Source organism: Ranitomeya variabilis, chromosome 2 (assembly GCF_051348905.1).
Source record: "Ranitomeya variabilis isolate aRanVar5 chromosome 2, aRanVar5.hap1, whole genome shotgun sequence".
NCBI classification, from domain to species: domain Eukaryota; kingdom Metazoa; phylum Chordata; class Amphibia; order Anura; family Dendrobatidae; genus Ranitomeya; species Ranitomeya variabilis.
Window position 1 is genome coordinate 1109098746 of NC_135233.1, and position 19427 is coordinate 1109118172.

At 46.7% G+C, this 19427-nt stretch overlaps 1 protein-coding gene across 1 annotated transcript in view; it reads left to right on the forward strand.

Moving 5' to 3' along the window:
* Window positions 1–6607: 6607 nt before the first annotated feature.
* Window positions 6608–19427, forward strand: part of LOC143808836 (waprin-Rha1-like) — a 60820-nt gene continuing 48000 nt past the window's right edge. The window contains exon 1 of the mRNA XM_077291937.1: window positions 6608–6766. Within this exon, the coding sequence (XP_077148052.1) occupies window positions 6673–6766 (94 nt within the window). The 5' untranslated portion in view covers window positions 6608–6672. The remainder of the gene's footprint in view (window positions 6767–19427) is intronic.

The following is a 19427-nucleotide window of genomic DNA, read 5'->3' on the forward strand; positions in this document are numbered from 1 at the left end:
GACTCCTTCTCCCAGTCCAGAGTTCTTTCAGTCCAGACTCCTTCTCCCAGTCCAGAGCTCTTCTCCCAGTCCAGACTCCATCTCCAATCCAGAGTTCTTCTCCCTGTCCAGAGTTCTTGTCCCAGTCCAGAGTTCTTGTCCCAGTCCAGAGTTCTTGTCCCAGTCCAGAGTTTTTGTCCCAGTCCAGAGTTTTTGTCCCAGTCCAGAGTTCTTCTCCCAGTCCAGAGTTCTTCTCCCAGTCCAGAGTTCTTCTCCCAGTCCAGACTCCTTCTGCCAGTCCAGAGTTCTTGTCCCAATCCGGAGTCTTTTGAATGCAGAGTCCTTCTCCCAGTCCTGAGTTCTTCTCCCAATCTAACACTCTTCTCCCAATCCACAGTCCTCCCAATCCAAAGTCCTTATCCAAGTCCAGAGTCTTTCTCCTAGTCCATAGTCCTTGTCGCAATAAAGAATTCTTCTCCACCAAAAACAGACCTAAAATTTAAATTTTTTTTATACTTTCACAAAATAGTTATGAAAACATAAACATAGAATGGTGGGTAGATGAGACACGGGTGCCTGATAGTTTGAAAAACCAGGTCATGATATCACAAATAGAAAATAATCTAGGGGAACAGATCCACAATACTCCATCTCTCTACCTAACAGCGGAGGTAGGCACCCTAGGGGGAAGTACTGTGGCGCCCTCGCTCAATGTCGGCTAACCATGTCTGACCCTATAAGGAAGTCCCTCACCAAGCCATCACCGTCACCCATAAAGTGCTTAAGTGCTTTATGCAAATGTAGAACCTACTTAGATGTAGTGTATAGATAACAAATGTATTTCTAGTGATTGGGTATAGGTTTTTAGCCAAAGACCAAATATTAATGTAAACCATATCTTCAATAAATCCTATCACATCTTGGGGTGATCAGTGATCACAAATTCTTCATGTATAGACCACCTCCCAAGAGAATTCGCTCCAAATCAAATGTTAGAACAAACTATGTCTCAATGAGACATAAGAAGTATTTTTTACATATATTAGATTAGAGACATCTTATCCCTTAATGAATAACCTCTCAAAAAAGTACACCCCAAGTCCAATATCAGAGCGCACTATGTCTCAATGACACATTAGAGATCTTTCTTATTCTACCATTGTGTAACTCTCGCTGATCATTACAGACAGGTTCAACAACATGTGAAAACATTGTGGATTATAACTTAGTTTCTAAATGAATGCGTCCCACCCATGGTTACAATCCACAATGTTTTTACATGTTGTTGAACCTGTCTATACTGCTCAGTGAGAGTCACACAATGTGCCATTGATATTGGACTTGAGGTGTACTTTTTTGAGAGGTTATTCATTAAGGGATCAGATGTCCCTAATCTTAAATACACGTGGTCAAAATTGTTGGTCCCCTCGTGACAGAAAATGACAGAAAAACCCATGATGGTCACAGAAATAACTTGAATCTGACAAAAGTAATAATAAGTAAAAGATCTTTGAAAATGGACAAATGAAAGTCAGACATTGCTTTTCAGCCATGCTTCCACAGAATTAAATAAACCTCATGAAATAGTCCTGGACACAAATGATGGCACCCTAAGGCCGGGATCACACATACGTGAGATACGGCCGAGTCTCGCAGGTGAAAACCCAGCTCTGGCACCGGCACTCCAGAGCAGAGCATGCAGCCACACAGCAACACATGGAGCTTTACGCTCCACTCCGGAGTGCCGGCGCCAGAGCTGGGTTTTCATCTGCGAGACTCGGCCGTATCTCGCGTATGTGTGATCCCGGCCTTAATGTAATATTTTGTTGCACAACCTTTTGAGGCAATCACTGCAATCAAATGATTCCTGTAACTGTCAATGAGACTTCTGCACCTCTCGACAGTTATTTTGGCCGCTCCTCAAGAGCAAACTGTTCCAGTTGTCTCGTGTTTGAAGGTTGCCTTCTCCAGACGGCATGTTTCAGCTCTTTCCAAAGATGCTCAACAGGATTTAGGTCAGGGCTCATAGAAGGCCACTTCAGAATAGTCTGTTGGTTTCCTCTTAGTCATTCTTGGGTGTTTTTAGCTCTGTGTTTTGGGTCATTATCCTGTTGCAAGACAAAGACACTCAAACTGTGACTGCGACTAAGGGTACTGTCTCACTATACGATTTACCAACGATCACGACCTGCGATACGACCTGGCCGTGATCGTTGGTAAGTCGTTGTGTGGTCGCTGGGGAGCTGTCACACAGACCGCTCTCCAGCGACCAACAATGCCGAGGTTCGCTGGTAACCAGGGTAAACATCGGGTTACTAAGCGCAGGGCCGCGCTTAGTAACCCGATGTTTACCGTGGTTACCAGCGTAAAAGTAAAAAAACAAAAAAACGTACATACTCACCATCTGATGTCCGTCAGGTCCCTTGCCGTCCGCTTCCTGCTCTGACTGAGTGCCGCCGTACAGTGAGAGCACAGCACAGCAGTGACGTCACCGCTGTGATCTGCTCTCACTTTCCGGCCGGCAGACAGTCAGAGCGGGAAGCAGATGGCAAGGGACCTGACGAACATCAGATGGTGAGTATGTACGTTTTTGTTTTTTTTACTTTTACGCTAGTAACCAGGGTAAACATCGGGTTACTAAGCGTGGCCCTGCGCTTAGTAACCCGATGTTTACCCTGGTTACAAGCGAACGCATCGCTGGATCGCTGTCACACACAATGATCCAGCGATGACAGCGGGAGATCCAGCGACGAAAGAAAGTTCCAAACGATCTGCTACGATGTACGATTCTCAGCAGGGTCCCTGATCGCTGCTGCGTGTCAGACACTGCGAGATCGTAACGATATCGCTAGAACATCACGAATCGTGCCGTCGTAGCGATGAAAATGCCACTGTGTGACGGTACCCTAAGACCAAGCTTTCTGACATTGGGCAGCACCTTTCTCTCCAGATTTTCTTGATAGTCTTGAGATTTCATTGTACCCTGCACAGATTCTAAACACCCTGTGCCAGATACAGCAAAGCAGCCCCAGAACATAACACAGCCTAGTCCATGTTTCACAGTAGGGACAGTGTTATTTTCGTGATATGCCTAATTTTTACGTCTGTGAACACAGAGCTGATGTGCTTTGCCAAAAAGTTCAATTTTCTGTCTCATCTGTCCATAGGACATTTTCCCAGAAGCTCTGTGGCTTGTCAACATGTAGTTTGGCAAATTCCAGTCTGGCTTTTTTCAAGTTGTCTTCCTTGGTCGTCTCCCATGAAGTCCACTTTGGCTCATACAATGACAGATGGTGCAATCTGACACTGATGTTGCTTGAGCTTGAAGTTCACCTTTTAATCTGTTTAGAAGTTTTTCTGGCCTCTTTTGTTACAATTCGTTGCTTTGATTTGCCATCAGTTTTCCTCCTGCGGCCACGTCCAGGGAGGTCGGCTGCAGTCCCATGGATCTTACATTTCTGAATAATATGTGCAGCTGTAGTCACAGGAACATCAAGCTGCTTGGAGATGATCTTATAACTTTTACCTGTAACATGTTTGTCTATAATATACTTTCTAATCTCCTGAGACAACTCTTTCCTTCTCTTCCTCTGGTCCATGTTGAGTGTGATACCCACCATGTCACCACACAGTACAGTGAGGATCTGTAGCCCTATATACCGGCCACTCACTGATTCCAAGACTGTAGACACCTGTGATGCTACTTAGTGGAGACACCACGATTTAACATGTCCCTTTTGTCATATTTTCAGAGGTCCCATCATTTCTGTCCAGGCCGATTTCATGAGTTTTATTTTTTTTTTATTTGGTGGAAGCATGGTTGAAAAGCAATGTCTGACTTTCATATGTTCATTTTCATAGATCTTTTATTTATTATTACTTTTGTCAGATTCAAGTTATTTCTGTGACCATTGTAGGTTACCAGCAATTTTGACCACGTGTGTATGTAAAACATTCTTCTTACGTGTCATTGTGACATAGTTTGTCCTAACATCTGATTGGGAGTGTATCCTCTTGAGAGGTGATTTATTAAGGGTTAAATACTCTTGATCTAATGCATTTAATAATATCTTTTATATACTGTATCATCGAGACGTGGTCTGCTCCATCATCTGATGTGGAATACTCTCTTTTGAGGTGACCTATTAAGGGTTATAATGCTCCCAATTTAATACATGTAAATAATATCTCTCGTGTCGTTGGGACATAGTTTGTTCTAATATCTGATTTTGAGTGTACTCTCTTGAGTGGTGGTTTACTTAGGGGCAAAATGTCTCCAATCTAATACCTTTGAAAACTATCTCTTTTGTGTCATTGAGACATAGTTTGCTCTAACATTTGATTGGGAGTGTATCCTCTTGGGAGGTGGTCTATACAAGAAATACTTGTGATCACCCCAAGATGTGATTGGATGTATTGAAGATATGGTATATACTGTATTAATATATGGTCATTTGACTAAAATACTATACCCAATCACTGGAAATACATTTGCTATCTATACACTACATCTACAGTAGGTTCTACACTTGGATGAAGCTCTTAAGCACTTTATGGGTGATGGTTTGGTGACGGACTTCCTTATAAGGTCAGACATGGTTAGCCGATGTTGAGCGAGGGCACCACAACGCTTCCCCCTAGGGTGCCTACCTACACTGCCAAGTAAGGAGATGGAGTATTGTGGATCTGTTCCCCTAGATTATTTTCTATTTGGGATATCATGACCTGGTTTTAAATCTATTAGGCACCCATGTCTGATCTACCCACCATGCTATGTTTATGTTTTAATAACTTTTTTATGAAAATATTATTGAAAGTTATATTTAGGTCTGTGTTTGGTGGAGGGTTTTATAATTAGTTTATCAGTACTCTATATTTAATTGGGTTGTCTTCTTCTACCTGTGCAGAGTCATTCTTCCAGTACAAAGACAATGTCCAAGTCCAGAGTTCTTCTCCCAATCCAAAATCCTTCTCCCAGTCCAGAGTCCTTCTCCCGATCCAGAGTTCTTCGCCCAATCCAAAGTACTTCTCCACAATACAAAATCCTTCTCCCAGTCCAGAGTCCTTCTCCCAGTCCATAGTCCTTCCCCCAATCCAGAAATCTTGTCCCAGTATAGAGTTCTTGTCCCAATCCAGAATCTTTGTCCCAGACCTAAATTTTTGTCCCAGTCTAGAGGTCTTCTCTCATTCCAGAGTTCTTGTCACAATCCAGAGTCCTTCTCCAAATCAAGAGTCCTTCTCCCAATCAAGAGTCCTTGTCCCAATCCAGAGTCATTCTCCCAGTCCAGAGTCCTTGACCCAATTCAGACTTCTTCTCCCAATCCAGAGTCTTTGTCCCAATTCAGAGTCCTTGCCCCAATCCAGACTTATTCTCCCAATCCAGAGTCCTTGTCTCAATTCAGAGTCATTCCCCCAGTCCAGAGTCCTTGTCCCAATCCAGAATTCTTCTCCCAATCTAGAGTCCTTGTCTCAATTCAGAGACTTTGTCCCAGTCGAGAGTCCTTCTCCCAATCCAGACTCCTTCTCCCAGTCCAGAGTTCTTGTCTCAATCCAGAGTCTTTGTCCCAATTTAGTGTCCTTGTCCCAATTCAGTGTCCTTCTCCCAATATAAAGTCTTTCTCCCAGTCCAAATTTCTCCTCACAGTCCATTCTCCCAGTCCAGACTCATTGTCACTGCCCAGAGTCCTTGTCTCAATTCAGAGTCCTTGACCCAATTCAGAGCCCTTGTTCCAATCCAGAATACTTGTCCCAATCTAGAGTCCTTGTCCCAGTCCAGAGTCCTTTTCCCAATCCAGACTCCTTCTCCCAATCCAGACTCCATCTCTCTGTCCAGACTCCTTCTCCCAGTTCAGAGTCCATGTCCTAATCCAGAGTCCTTTCCCAAAACATCGTCCTTCTCCCAGTCCAGAGTCCGTCTCCAAGTCCAGCATCCTTATTACAGTCCAGAGTCCTTGTCCCAGTCCATTCTCCTTCTCCCAGTCCAAACTTCTTAGCCCAGGCCAGAGTTCTTGTGCCAATTCAGAGTCCTTGTCCTAATCCAAACTCTTTGTCCCAGTGGAGAGTCATTGTCTCATTTGAGAGACATTGTCCCAATCTAGAGACCTTGTCCCAATCCAAATTCCTTTTACCAGTCTAGAGTCCTTCTCCCAATCCAGACTCCTTCTCACAGGCCAGCGTCCTTGTCCCAATCCAGAGTCCTTGTCGCAATCCAGAGTCCTTGTCCCAAAACAGTGTCCTTCTCCCAATCACGAATGCTGCTCCGTATCTAGAGTCCTTCTCCCTCTCCAGAATTCTTGTCCCAGTTCAGAGGTCTTCTCCAATTCCAGAGCCTTTCTCCCAATCCAGAGTCCTTTTTCCAATCCAGAATCCATATCCCAATCCAGAGTCCTTCTCCCAGAGTCCTTCTCCCAGTTTATTGTTTGTTCTTCCAAATTTCCCAGAGACCTCTAATAAGCTCACCTGTAGCAGGAGTTCTGCTCTCACTCCTCAGATGTGGAGATACTGGGTATTCAAAAGTCACATATCCTGGCACCTGTATGTCCTGATTACCACACATCTGTATCCTCCTATCCCATAAATCATTTCTAAAACCTAACATTAGGAACCTGTTGAACATCCTTCTCCTTCCCCCATCACCTGTATAAAATAAGTAGCACTGGAGACGAATTGCTCATATCTCCAGGACCAGAAGACATGTCTCCAGTAAAGGTTTCTCTCCTGCTTCTATTCTTCCTGTGCTGCTTAGGTATCCCTGCCATGGCAGTTTCACCACCAAAACCAGAAAATGGTAAGTGATAAACATGAATGAATTAAGAACATTGTAGTTGATTTTTAAATATGCTGACAATTCAGAATGGAAGTATCTGAAGAGAAAATAATTCTTAAGAGGATTAAAAGGGTTAAAAACAAAAAAGAGTTTAGAAGAGACAAAAAAAATCTCTGGTGGGGGGGACACAGTGTGCTACAGAGGAAAAGGCATCTACACGAGGATAATAAGACCTGGAGGGGACAATGGTAACTGAAGTGGGCTGATAGGACTGTAGAGGGAATGAGATTTTAGACTAAATAGGAGGAGGACAGAGGAATTGGGAGCATGCCAAATGGTTTGGAGATTGCAGAGACATCTGGAAGGAGCATTTATGCTGGAGGAGATAGCAAAGTCCTGAGTGTTGGGAGGGTGTGCTGGAGAAATCTGGAGGACACAGAGGTTTAGCGAGGACATCGGAAACTGAAGGTGAACAGATAGATCTGAAGAAGTCAGTGGTATCTGGAGGTGACTGTGGAGCATTTAGAGAACAAAAGAACAGACTCTTAAGGCCCCGGCACACATAGCGATTTACCAACGATCACGACCAGCGATACGACCTGGCCGTGATCGTTGGTAAGTCGTTGTGTGGTCGCTGGGGAGCTGTCACACAGACAGCTCTCTCCAGCGACCAACGATCAGGGGAACGACTTCGGCATCGTTGAAACTGTCTTCAACGATGCCGAAGTCCCCCTGCAGCACCCGGGTAACCAGGGTAAACATCGGGTTACTAAGCGCAGGGCCGCGCTTAGTAACCCAATGTTTACCCTGGTTACCAAAAAAAACAAACAGTACATACTCACCATCTGATGTCCGTCAGGTCCCTTGCCGTCTACTTCCTGCTCTGACTGAGTGCCGCCGTACAGTGAGAGCAGAGCGCAGCGGTGACGTCACCGCTGTGCTGTACTTTCACTTTCACTTTGCGGCGCTCAGTCAGTGTGGTAAGCAGACGGCAAGGGACCTCACGGACATCAGATGGTGAGTATGTACTGTTTGTTTTTTTTGGTAACCAGTGTAAACATCGGGTTACTAAGCGCGGCCCTGCGCTTAGTAACCCGATGTTTACCCTGGTTACCAGTGAAGACATCGCTGGATCGGTGTCACACACACCGATTCAGCGATGTCAGCGGGACCTCAACGACCAAAAAACGGTCCAGGCCATTCCGACACGACCAGCGATCTCACAGCAGGGGCCTGGTCGCTGGTACGTGTCACACATAGCGAGATCGCTACTGAGGTCGCTGTTGCGTCACAAAACTTGTGACTCAGCAGCGATCTCGCTATGTGAGACGGGGCCTTTAGATAAAGGATAGATCAAGGAGGCTAATGAAAACAGATGAGTCTGGAAGGGGAAGATGGATATAAAGGGGACAAATAGGTCTGTAAAGATGTAGCAGAGTCTAAGGCTACTTTCACACATCAGGTTTTCAGTGTCAGGCTAAATCCGGCTAATTTTCAAAAAAACGGATCAGGCGAATGTTGCCGCCGGATCAGGGTTTTTTTTCCCATAGACTTGTATTAGTGCCGGATTGCACCGGATGACATTGCGTTTCGTCTGGTTTTCACCGGATCCGGCAAATCTGAAGCTTCCGGTTTCTTGAAAAAACGTCCATAGCAACGTTTTTTGTCTCCGGCGAAAAAGCCTGAAGCGCCGATTCCCGCGCTTCCGGCTGTTTGCTAGAATGGAAGCCTATGGGAGCCGGAAGGTGCCGGATCCAGAAAAAGGCGGATCCGGAGGCCTGATCCATTTTTTTAAACTGAGCATGCTCCAATTTTTTTTTATCCAATAATCTAGATATGCTAGCAGGATCCGTCAAAAAAACGGATCCGTCACATCAGTTTTTCACAATCTGCGCCGGATCCAGTTTTTCCAACATTCGCCGGATTTAGCCTGACACTGAAAACCTGATGTGTGAAAGTAGCCTTAAGGGGGATAGATGATCTGAATTGGACAGATGAGTGTGCAGGTGAGGTCAGAAAATCTGAATGGCGCAAGTTGTTTGGAGAAGACAATGTGAAGATGATAGAGGTATTGTGGTGTAGTGACCCCTGTGGCAGCTAGGGGGCGCTCTGTGCGCTCTGTGAGATATGCATGGAGGCGTATCTCTTGTGGTAATAGTGGTGAACCTGTAATCGGCAGTGTTGTGAATGGCCGATATGTGTCGCAGAGGGAGTCTGCGTGGTAAGTCTGATGTATTGTGGTTATGCTGGGACCTGTAGTCCCTCAAGAGTTTGTGTAATGTGTTTAGTTAAGTTTGGGTGACTTACTAGGCTAGTCATGAGAGATGGGAGGGTCAGACTAGCCACACATACACTCCCACCCAGGGGAGTGGTTACCGGTATGTAACGTGACCAGGGTGTGGGTCAGTGTTGGATGTGAGCTCCCTGTGTGAGGAGCTGAGAGGTGTGTCCAGTAGGTCCTGTGTGGTTCCTGTGTGGAACCTGTGTATGGACCTGACCGGTGAAGGTGCTGGATTGTCCTAGGAATGACTAGGGTCCTGTGAGCACCTGAGACCGAGGAACCTGATGTACGGATGGTGCTGGATTGTCCTAGGAATGACTAGGGTCCTGCAAGCACCTGAGACGGTCGGTGCTGGATTGTCCTAGGAATGACTAGGGTCCTGTGAGCACCTGAGACCGATGAACCTGATGTACGGATGGTGCTGGATTGTCCTAGGAATGTCTAGGGTCCTGCAAGCACCTGAGACGGTCGGTGCTGGATTGTCCTAGGAATGACTAGGGTCCTGCAAGCACCTGAGACGGTCGGTGCTGGATTGTCCTAGGAATGACTAGGGTCCTGTGAGCACCTGAGACCGAGGAACCTGATGTACGGATGGTGCTGGATTGTCCTAGGAATGTCTAGGGTCCTGCAAGCACCTGAGACGGTCGGTGCTGGATTGTCCTAGGAATGACTAGGGTCCTGTGAGCACCTGAGACCGAGGAACCTGATGTACGGATGGTGCTGGATTGTCCTAGGAATGACTAGGGTCCTGCAAGCACCTGTGACGGTCGGTGCTGGATTGTCCTAGGAATGACTAGGGTCCTGCAAGCACCTGAGACGGTCGGTGCTGGACTGTCCTAGGAATGACTAGGGTCCCGCAAGCACCTGAGACCGTGAGACTTGGCTTCGGGTGGCCTGGGTATTGGACGTTCCCGGCTGGGGAAGGACGTCCTGAAGAATACCCAGACTAGGCCACCAGGCAGGGTCCTGGCTACCTGGGTGTTGGGAGGTCCTGCGACGAGGACCGGATCCCTGAATAGCACGAGGTGAGGACCGGGATCTGCGGGGCCAGGGACAGTTACTGTGTGGGGAAGCTGGAGTCCTTCGGTGAGGTCTGGACTGACTACCGGGTGCCGACCAGGCAAGTTGGGGACCCCCGTTAGGCAGCTTACCCGGAAGAGTGTTAACAGAGTGTGGGGAAGCTGGAGTCCTTCGGTGAGGTCTGGACTGACTACTGTGTATTGACCAGGCGAGTTGGTGATCCCCGTTAGGCAGCTTACGCAAAGGCTGTTAGAAGAGTCGGCAGGTGGAGCAGTGGCTCCCGTCAGGTACCAAAGAGACTGTTGGTGCCTGTTGTGTTCTATGTGACACAAGTAATGAACTGTGCATTACCCGGTTTATGGCACTTTAATAAACCGTATGGACTGTTTTTGTTTATAAACCCGTGCCGTGTGCTTGAATATTGCGGCCAAGCGAGTGTCCCCCAACACACTCAGTAAGAGAAACCTTACAGTATGTAGGGGACAGACAAGAAAAGGAAGTGTGAAAGAGACAATGGTATGAAAGGGACAGAAGAGTCTGGCAGGGAGAATCTGGATGAGAGAGGAGACTAAAGGGTACAGACAGTCTGAAGGGAAGAACACAGTCTGGAAAGGGACAGAACATTCGGGAGGAAGCAGAGACGTTTGACAAGGATGAAGGGTTTTGAAAAAAACAGACCTAGGAGAAAAAAAAAGAGTCTGCAGAGGAGAAAAGTGAGTGTAGAAGTCAGAAGAATCATGGAAAAAACAGAGAGGTCTGTGAATTACAAAAGAACATGAAAGATTGGTAAATGGGTGCAGATTAGTGATGAGCGAGCACTAAAATGCTCGGGGGCTCGTTGCTCAGGTCGAGCAGATTGGAGTAGTCGGGTACTCGACCTGAGCAACGAGCCCAATGTAAGTCTATGGGAGACCCGAGAATTTTTACCGCGATCCCCTCGGGGGTCCTTTTATGGTCTAAAAACATCTGAAAATGATGGAAACACTGGTCAAATGACACAGGGACATCATGGGGATCGCCCCTGGAAGCATTCCTGACTCCTAGTTCACAGCTTTAAACCATTTTTTCCGAGATTCATGCCATTTTCCCGGTGCCACAAAAAACACATTAAAACTAAACCAAACTGGTTTTGCTGGGAAATATGCCAAGGTACATGCTTTGCAGGTTAATAACTTGCTTGCAAGGCCAAATATTAAACCCCAGACCGAAAATTTCCTCTCCCACTTAGGCTTAGTTCAGACGCAGCGTTTTTGAAGCATTTTTCAACTGTAACATTGCTTTCAACCACTACAAATGTATCCACTGGGAAATGTCATTGTAACATGTAACACCCCTAGCTGGCCATGTGGTGTGTGACACATACGCAGACCCATCTTGTTTCATGTACGAAGGAGGGACTCTTAGCTGTAGACTGTGGGGGCAACCCTGATTGACGTAGAGCCAGCAATCCTCGGCATGGAGAGGATGTGTTTCATCCTAAGGTCCGATTGGGTCCCGACTTCCACTATGTTAGACAAATGTGCCGTCAGTGAGATGTACCGTCCCTGCCCACAAGCACTTGTCCATGTGTCCGTGGTTAGGTGGACTTTCCCTGTAACAGCATTGTTGATGGCACGGGTAATGTGGGACACATGCTGGTGTTATGCCGGTACGGCACACCGGGAGAAATAGTGGTGACTGGGGACCAAGTACCTTGGGATGGCCGCCGCCATCAGGTTGCGGAAAGCTTCGGTCTCAACAAGCCTAAAAGGCAGCATGTTTAGCGCAAGCAGAAGAGAAATATTAGAATTTAGAACTGTGGCCTGTGGGGCATTGGCTGGGTATTTCCGCTTGCATTCCAAAGACTGGGTTATAGACAACTGAAGGCTGTGCTGGGGCAAGGACATAGACGGGCTTCATGATGATGCTGCTTGACTGTGGGTCACAACAGATGCAGGGCTGGAGGCATCTTCACATGCATGGTGTACTGGGGATTGTCTTCTACGCAAAACAGTGCAAGAAGCAGTGGTGTGACCTGCAGGCAGTGGTCCTGGAGCCTGGGGTTCGGCCACAAAGTCAGGTGCTTTGCTGCCATGTGCCTGATCATGCTGGTGGTGGTCAGGCTGGTTGTTTTGTACCCCTGCTGATGTGCACATGACAGGTGCCTCAAGTGGCCTGTTTGGGGTTATCGGCAGAGTCTTTAAAAAATAACCAGACTTGGGAAGAGCTAACAGTTGGAATGGCAACTTCCCTCATATTGGTGTTACGGGGAACGGGGTGATATGCCTCCTTCCCCATGTGTGCTGCTGCCCTTGCTCTGCATGTCCTCCTGCCAGGTTGGGTCAGTAACATAGTCATCCACCACCTCATCTTCCACATCCACACCCTGCTCCTCCTCCTGACTTACTGACAATTGTGTCTCATCATTGTCCACCTCTTCTGACACTTTCCCACCATCGCCTTTTCATGGCCAGGGCTGGTCAAAGCTTTGCGCATCTCTTCATGCAATCTCATCTGTCCCCACTTCAAGTCGACCGGCTGAGAGTTCTGAAACTTGAATGGAAAACTGAACCGCTCTTCAGAGTGTCCAAGTGTGGGATCAGTTGTCTTAGGGCACTCGACATGGTGGGAGGAAGGAGGATCAGGGTAAGGAATATCCATGCCACACTCACGGCTACTCAGACTTGACTGTGTGGAAGACATGGTGGTGGTGATGGTGGTGGCTAAGTGACAGGAAGCATTATCCGCTATCCGACCAACAACCGTTTCACATTGCTCTGACTTCAATAGTGGTGTACTGCGGTCACCTAGAAACTGGGACAGGAAGGCCAAGCAAGAAGATGTGGGTCTTTGTTGCTGCCCACTTTCACCTTGGCCATGGCCTCTGTTGTGAATTCCATTCTCGAACTCCCTCCTGTGGTCATGAATGGTATTTCAGCGAGTTCTGTTTGTGGACTCCCTCTGGTGGCTGTGAGTGGAGGTGCTGGTTCTTGAGAGTCCTTCCTCAGCTGCCCTCGTTTATTGCTGGGCTGGCTTCTCTATTTAACTCCACTCAGATCATTACTTGATGCCAGCTGTCAATGTTCTAGTACTGGTTCAGATCTCTCTTGGATCTTTTTGATGACCTGTCTACTCCAGCAGAAGCTAAGTCCCTGCTAGTTCATTTGTTGTTCATTGTGTTCTAAATATATTTCTTTGCACTTCTAAGTTCTAGTCCAGCTTGCTACCATGATATTGCCTTGCTGGCTGGAAGCTCTGGGATGCAGAGTGGCACCTCCGCACCGTGAGTCGGTGCGGGGGTCTTTTTGCACACTCTGCGTGTTTTTTTGTAGTTTTTTTGTGCTGACCGCAAAGATACCTTTTCTATCCTCTGTCTGTTTAGTTAAGACTGGCCTCCTTTGCTAAAACCTGTTTCATTCCTGTGTTTGTGACTTTCTTCTTAACTCACAGTCAATATTTGTGGGGGGCTGCCTTTTCCTTTGGGGAATTTCTCTGAGGCAAGGTAAGGTTTTGTTTCCTATCTTTAGGGGTAGTTAGCTCTTAGGCTGTGAAGAGGCGTCTAGGCAGAGTTAGGCACGCTCCATGGCTATTTCTAGTGTGTGTGATAGGATTAGGGTTTGCGGTCAGCAGAGCTCCCACTTCCCAGAGCTTGTCCTGTCTAATACCTTAATCATCAGGTCATTCCGGGTGCTCCTAACCACCAGGTTCATAACAGTACAGCTGGCCCGAAAAGTGTTAATGCATCTCAATAGAGGGATAAGAGAAGTTCTGAGACCATTTTTTTTTCTCTGCAGTGTGTTTTGTCTTTCTTTTCCCCTTATCCTCTGGGTGGTTCAGGACTCAGGTGTAGATATGGACATTCAAGGTCTGTCCTTTTGTGTGGATCAACTCACTGCAAGGGTACAAAGCATTCAAGATTATGTAGTTCAGAATCCAATATTAGAGCCTAGAATTCCAATTCCTGGTTTGTTTTCTGGGAATAGATCTAAGTTTCTGAATTTCAAAAATAATTGCAGATTGTTTCTTGCTTTGAAACCCCGCTCCTCTGGTGACCCCATTCAGCAAGTAAAAATCATTATTTCTTTGTTACGTGGCAACCCTCAAGACTGGGCATTCTCCCTTGCGCCAGGAGATCCTGCATTGCGTAATGTAGATGCGTTTTTTCTGGCGCTTGGGTAGCTTTATGATGAACCGAATTCAGTGGATCAGGCAGAGAAAATCTTGCTGGCTTTGTGTCAGGGTCAGGATGAAGCGGAGGTATATTGTCAGAAGTTTAGAAAGTGGTCTGTGCTTACTCAGTGGAATGAGTGTGCCCTGGCAGCAATTTTCAGAAAGGGTCTTTCTGAAGCCCTTAAGGATGTTATGGTGGGGTTCGCCACGCCTGCTGGTCTGAATGAATCAATGTCCTTGGCCATTCAGATCGATCGGCGCTTGCGTGAGCGCAAAACTGTGCACCATTTGGCGGTATCCTCTGAGCAGAGGCCTGAGCCTATGCAATGTGATAGAACTTTGACCAGAACTGAACGGCAAGAACACAGACGTCAGAATGGGCTGTGTTTTTACTGTGGTGACTCCACTCATGCTATCTCTGATTGTCCTAAGCACACTAAGCGGTTTGCTAGGTCTGTCACCATTGGTACTGTACAGCCTAAATTTATTTTGCCCATTACTCTGATTTGCTCTTTGTCATCCTATTCTGTTATGGCATTTGTGGATTCAGGCGCTGCCCTGAATTTGATGGACTTGGAGTTTGCCAGGCGCTGTGGTTTTTTCTTGGAGCCCTTGCAGTATCCTATTCCATTGAGGGGAATTGATGCTACGCCTTTGGCCAAGAATAAGCCTCAGTACTTGACTCAGTTGACCATGTGCATGGCTCCTGCACATCAGGAGGATATTCGCTTTTTGGTGTTGCATAATTTGCATGATGTGGTCGTGTTGGGTTTGCCATGGCTACAGGTCCATAATCCAGTATTGGATTGGAAATCAATGTCTGTGTCCAGTTGGGGTTGTCAAGGGGTACATGGTGATGTTCCATTGTTGTCAATTTCTTCTTCCACTCCTTCTGAAGTCCCTGAGTTTTTGTCGGATTACCAGGATGTATTTGATGAGCCCAAATCCAGTGCCCTACCTCCTCATAGGGATTGCAATTGTGCTATTAATTTGATTCCTGGTAGTAAGTTTCCTAAGGGCCGACTTTTCAATTTATCTGTGCCAGAACACGCCGCTATGCGGAGTTATATAAAGAAGTCCCTGGAGAAAGGGCATATTCGCCCGTCGTCACCGTTGGGAGCAGGGTCCTTTTTTGTGGCCAAGAAGGATGGTTCCCTGAGACCTTGTATAGATTACCGCCTTCTCAATAAAATCACGGTCAAATTTCAGTACCCTTTGCCTCTACTGTCTGATCTGTTTGCTCGGATTAAGGGGGCTAGTTGGTTCACCAAGATAGATTTCGAGGGGCGTATAATCTTGTGCGTATTAAACAAGGCGATGAATGGAAAACAGCATTTAATACGCCCGAGGGCCATTTTGAGTACCTGGTGATGCCATTCGGGCTTTCTAATGCTCCATCTGTGTTTCAGTCCTTTATGCATGACATCTTCCGAAAGTATCTGGATAGATTCATGATTGTATATTTGGATGATTTGGTTCCATTATTTTTCCAGCATGTGGTTCGTTTGCATGGCATTCCGGAGAACATCGTGTCGGACAGAGGTTCCCAGTTTGTTTCAAGGTTTTGGCGGTCCTTTTGTGCTAAGATGGGCATTGATTTGTCTTTTTCTTCGGCTTTCCATCCTCAGACAAATGGCCAGACCGAACGAACCAATCAGACTTTGGAAACATCTGAGATGCTTTGTTTCTGCTGATCAGGATGATTGGGTGACCTTCTTGCCATTGGCTGAGTTCGCCCTTAATAATCGGGCCAGTTCGGCTACGTTGGTTTCGCCTTTTTTCTGTAATTCTGGTTTCCATCCTCGTTTTTCTTCAGGGCAGGTTGAGCCTTCGGACTGTCCTGGTGTAGATTCTATGGTGGACAGGTTGCAGCAAATTTGGACTCACGTGGTGGATAATTTGACATTGTCCCAGGAGAAGGCTCAACGTTTCGCTAACCGCCGTCGCTGTGTTGGTCCCCGACTTCGTGTTGGGGATTTGGTTTGGTTGTCGTCTCGTTATGTTCCTATGAAGGTTTCTTCTCCTAAGTTTAAGCCTCGTTTCATTGGTCCTTATAAGATTTCCGAAATTCTCAATCCTGTGTCGTTTTGTTTGGCCCTTCCAGCTTCTTTTGCCATCCATAATGTGTTCCATAGGTCGTTGTTGCGGAGATATGTGGCGCCTATGGTTCCCTCCGTTGACCCTCCTGCTCCGGTGTTGGTCGAGGGGGAGTTGGAGTATGTGGTGGAGAAGATTTTGGATTCTCGTATTTCGAGACGGAAACTTCAGTACCTGGTCAAATGGAAGGGTTATGGTCAGGAGGATAATTCCTGGGTTATTGCCTCTGATGTCCATGCTGCCGATTTGGTTCGTGCCTTTCATTTGGCTCGTCCTGATCGGCCTGGGGGCTCTGGTGAGGGTTCGGTGACCCCTCCTCAAGGGGGGGTACTGTTGTGAATTCCGTTCTCGAACTCCCTCCTATGGTCATGAATAGTGTTGAGCGATACCGTCCGATACTTGAAAGTATCGGTATCGGAAAGTATCGGCCGATACCGGCAAAGTATCGGATCCAATCCGATACCGATACCCGATACCAATACAAGTCAATGGGACTCAAGTATCGGACGGTATCCCTGATGGTTCCCAGGGTCTGAAGGAGAGGAAACTCTCCTTCAGGCCCTGGGAACCATATTAATGTGTAAAAGAAAGAATTAAAATAAAAAATATTGCTATACTCACCTCTCCGAGGGAACCGGCAGCGTTGTTTGCTTAAAATTCGCGCTTTTCTTTCCTTACGTGAAGTCCCGGCTTTGTGATTGGTTGCGTCGCAGTCACATGGGCGACGCAACCAATCACAGCAAGCCGTGACGTAATTTCAGGCCCTTAAGGATTTTAAAATTACGTCCCGGCTTTGTGATTGGTTGCGTCGCAGTCACATGGGCGACGCAACCAATCACAAGCCGTGACGTCACGGGAGGCTGGACAGGCGCGCATTTTAAAATGCGCGCTTGTCCAGCCTCCCGTGACGTCCCGGCTTGTGATTGGTTGCATCGCGGTCAACCAATCACAAGCCGGGAGGCTGGACACGCGCGCATATTAAAATTTTAAAATGCGCGCGTGTCCAACCTCCCGGCTTGTGATTGGTTGACCGCGATGCAACCAATCACAAGCCGGGACGTCACGGGAGGCTGGACAAGCGCGCATTTTAAAATGCGCGCGTGTCCAGCCTCCCGGCTTGTGATTGGTTGACCGCGATGCAACCAATCACAAGCCGGGACGTCACGGGAGGCTGGACAAGCGCGCATTTTAAAATGCGCGCGTGTCCAGCCTCCCGGCTTGTGATTGGTTGACCGCGATGCAACCAATCACAAGCCGGGACGTCACGGGAGGCTGGACAAGCGCGCATTTTAAAATGCGCGCGTGTCCAGCCTCCCGTGACGTCACGGCTTGTGATTGGTTGCGTCGCCCATGTGACTGCGACGCAACCAATCACAAAGCCGGGACGTAATTTTAAAATCCTTAAGGACCTGAAATTACGTCACGGCTTGCTGTGATTGGTTGTGTCGCCCATGTGACTGCGACGCAACCAATCACAAGCCGGGACTTCACGTAAAGGAAAGAAAAGCACGAATTTTATACAAAGAACGCTGCCGCTTCCCTCGGTAAGGTGCAGGCTGCGTCGGAGAGGTGAGTATAGCAATATTTTTTATTTTAATTCTTTCTTTTACACATTTTTACATTAATGTTGTTTCGATACCGATACCCGATACCACAAAAGTATCGGATCTCGGTATCGGAGTTCCGATACCCGCAAGTATCGGCCGATACCCGATACTTGCGGTATCGGAATGCTCAACACTAGTCATGAATGGTATTTCAGCGAGTTCTGTTTGTGGACTCCCTCTGGTGGCTGTGAGTGGAGGTGCTGGTTCTTGAGATTCCTTCCTCAGCTGCCCTCGTTTATTGCTGGGCTGGCTTCTCTATTTAACTCCACTCAGATCGTTACTTGATGCCAGCTGTCAATATTCTAGTACTGGTTCAGATCTCTCTTGGATCTTTCTGATGACCTGTCTACTCCAGCAGAAGCTAAGTCCCTGCTAGTTCATTTGTTGTTCATTGTGTTCTAAATATATTTCTTTGCACTTCTAAGTTCTAGTCCAGCTTGCTACCATGATATTGCCTTGCTAGCTGGAAGCTCTGGGATGCAGAGTGGCACCTCCGCACCGTGAGTCGGTGCGGGGGTCTTTTTGCACACTCTGCGTGTTTTTTTGTAGTTTTTTTGTGCTGACAGCAAAGATACCTTTTCTATCCTCTGTCTGTTTAGTGAAGACTGGCCTCCTTTGCTAAAACCTGTTTCATTCCTGTGTTTGTGACTTTCCTCTTAACTCACAGTCAATATTTGTGGGGGGCTGCCTTTTCCTTTGGGGAATTTCTCTGAGGCAAGGTAAGGCTTTGTTTTCTATCTTTAGGGGTAGTTAGCTCTTAGGCTGTGAAGAGGTGTCTAGGCAGAGTTAGGCACGCTCCACGGCTATTTCTAGTGTGTGTGATAGGATTAGGGTTTGCGGTCAGCAGAGCTCCCACTTCCCAGAGCTTGTCCTGTCTAATACCTTAACCATCAGGTCATTCCGGGTGCTCCTAACCACCAGGTTCATAACAGGCCTCGTCCTCTGCATGCACCATAATCATCACGTCCACTTCACCGTCCCTTGCCCCTTTCCTTTCTCATTTTAAATGGACTACTGCACTATTTAAAATGCTCAATACAAATATATTTATTATTAGCGAAGTAATATCTGATCAGATTGCCTGCAAATCTGTGATTTTTCAAACCCAAACACCAGGCAGGCCTCAGCCTCACATAACAGACTGTATTCAATTTTGGGGGCTTTTTTCTTTTTTTTTCTAAGTTCGTTTATTAATAACAAAATAAGTAATGTTACAAACATTTTGCATCTAAGATTGTTGAATATAATACATGGTACATATAAACTGTGAATTATTAAGCATAAAATGAAATACAACTGTCGTCTATAACCAACGTTATACTGCGATTATTAAAGCTGTTGGACCGATTGTAACATATGAATTATATAAATGGAGAACCTCAGAAAACCAGAACACTTGAATTAAAACTGTATCTACTCTAACTACTAATTCACCGCCGAATTTTGGGGGGCTTTTTTGTGAAGTGAATTTTTGCAAAAATAGTGCTGTATATAAGTAGAGTAACAGACAGCAAAAAAAAGAGGGTCC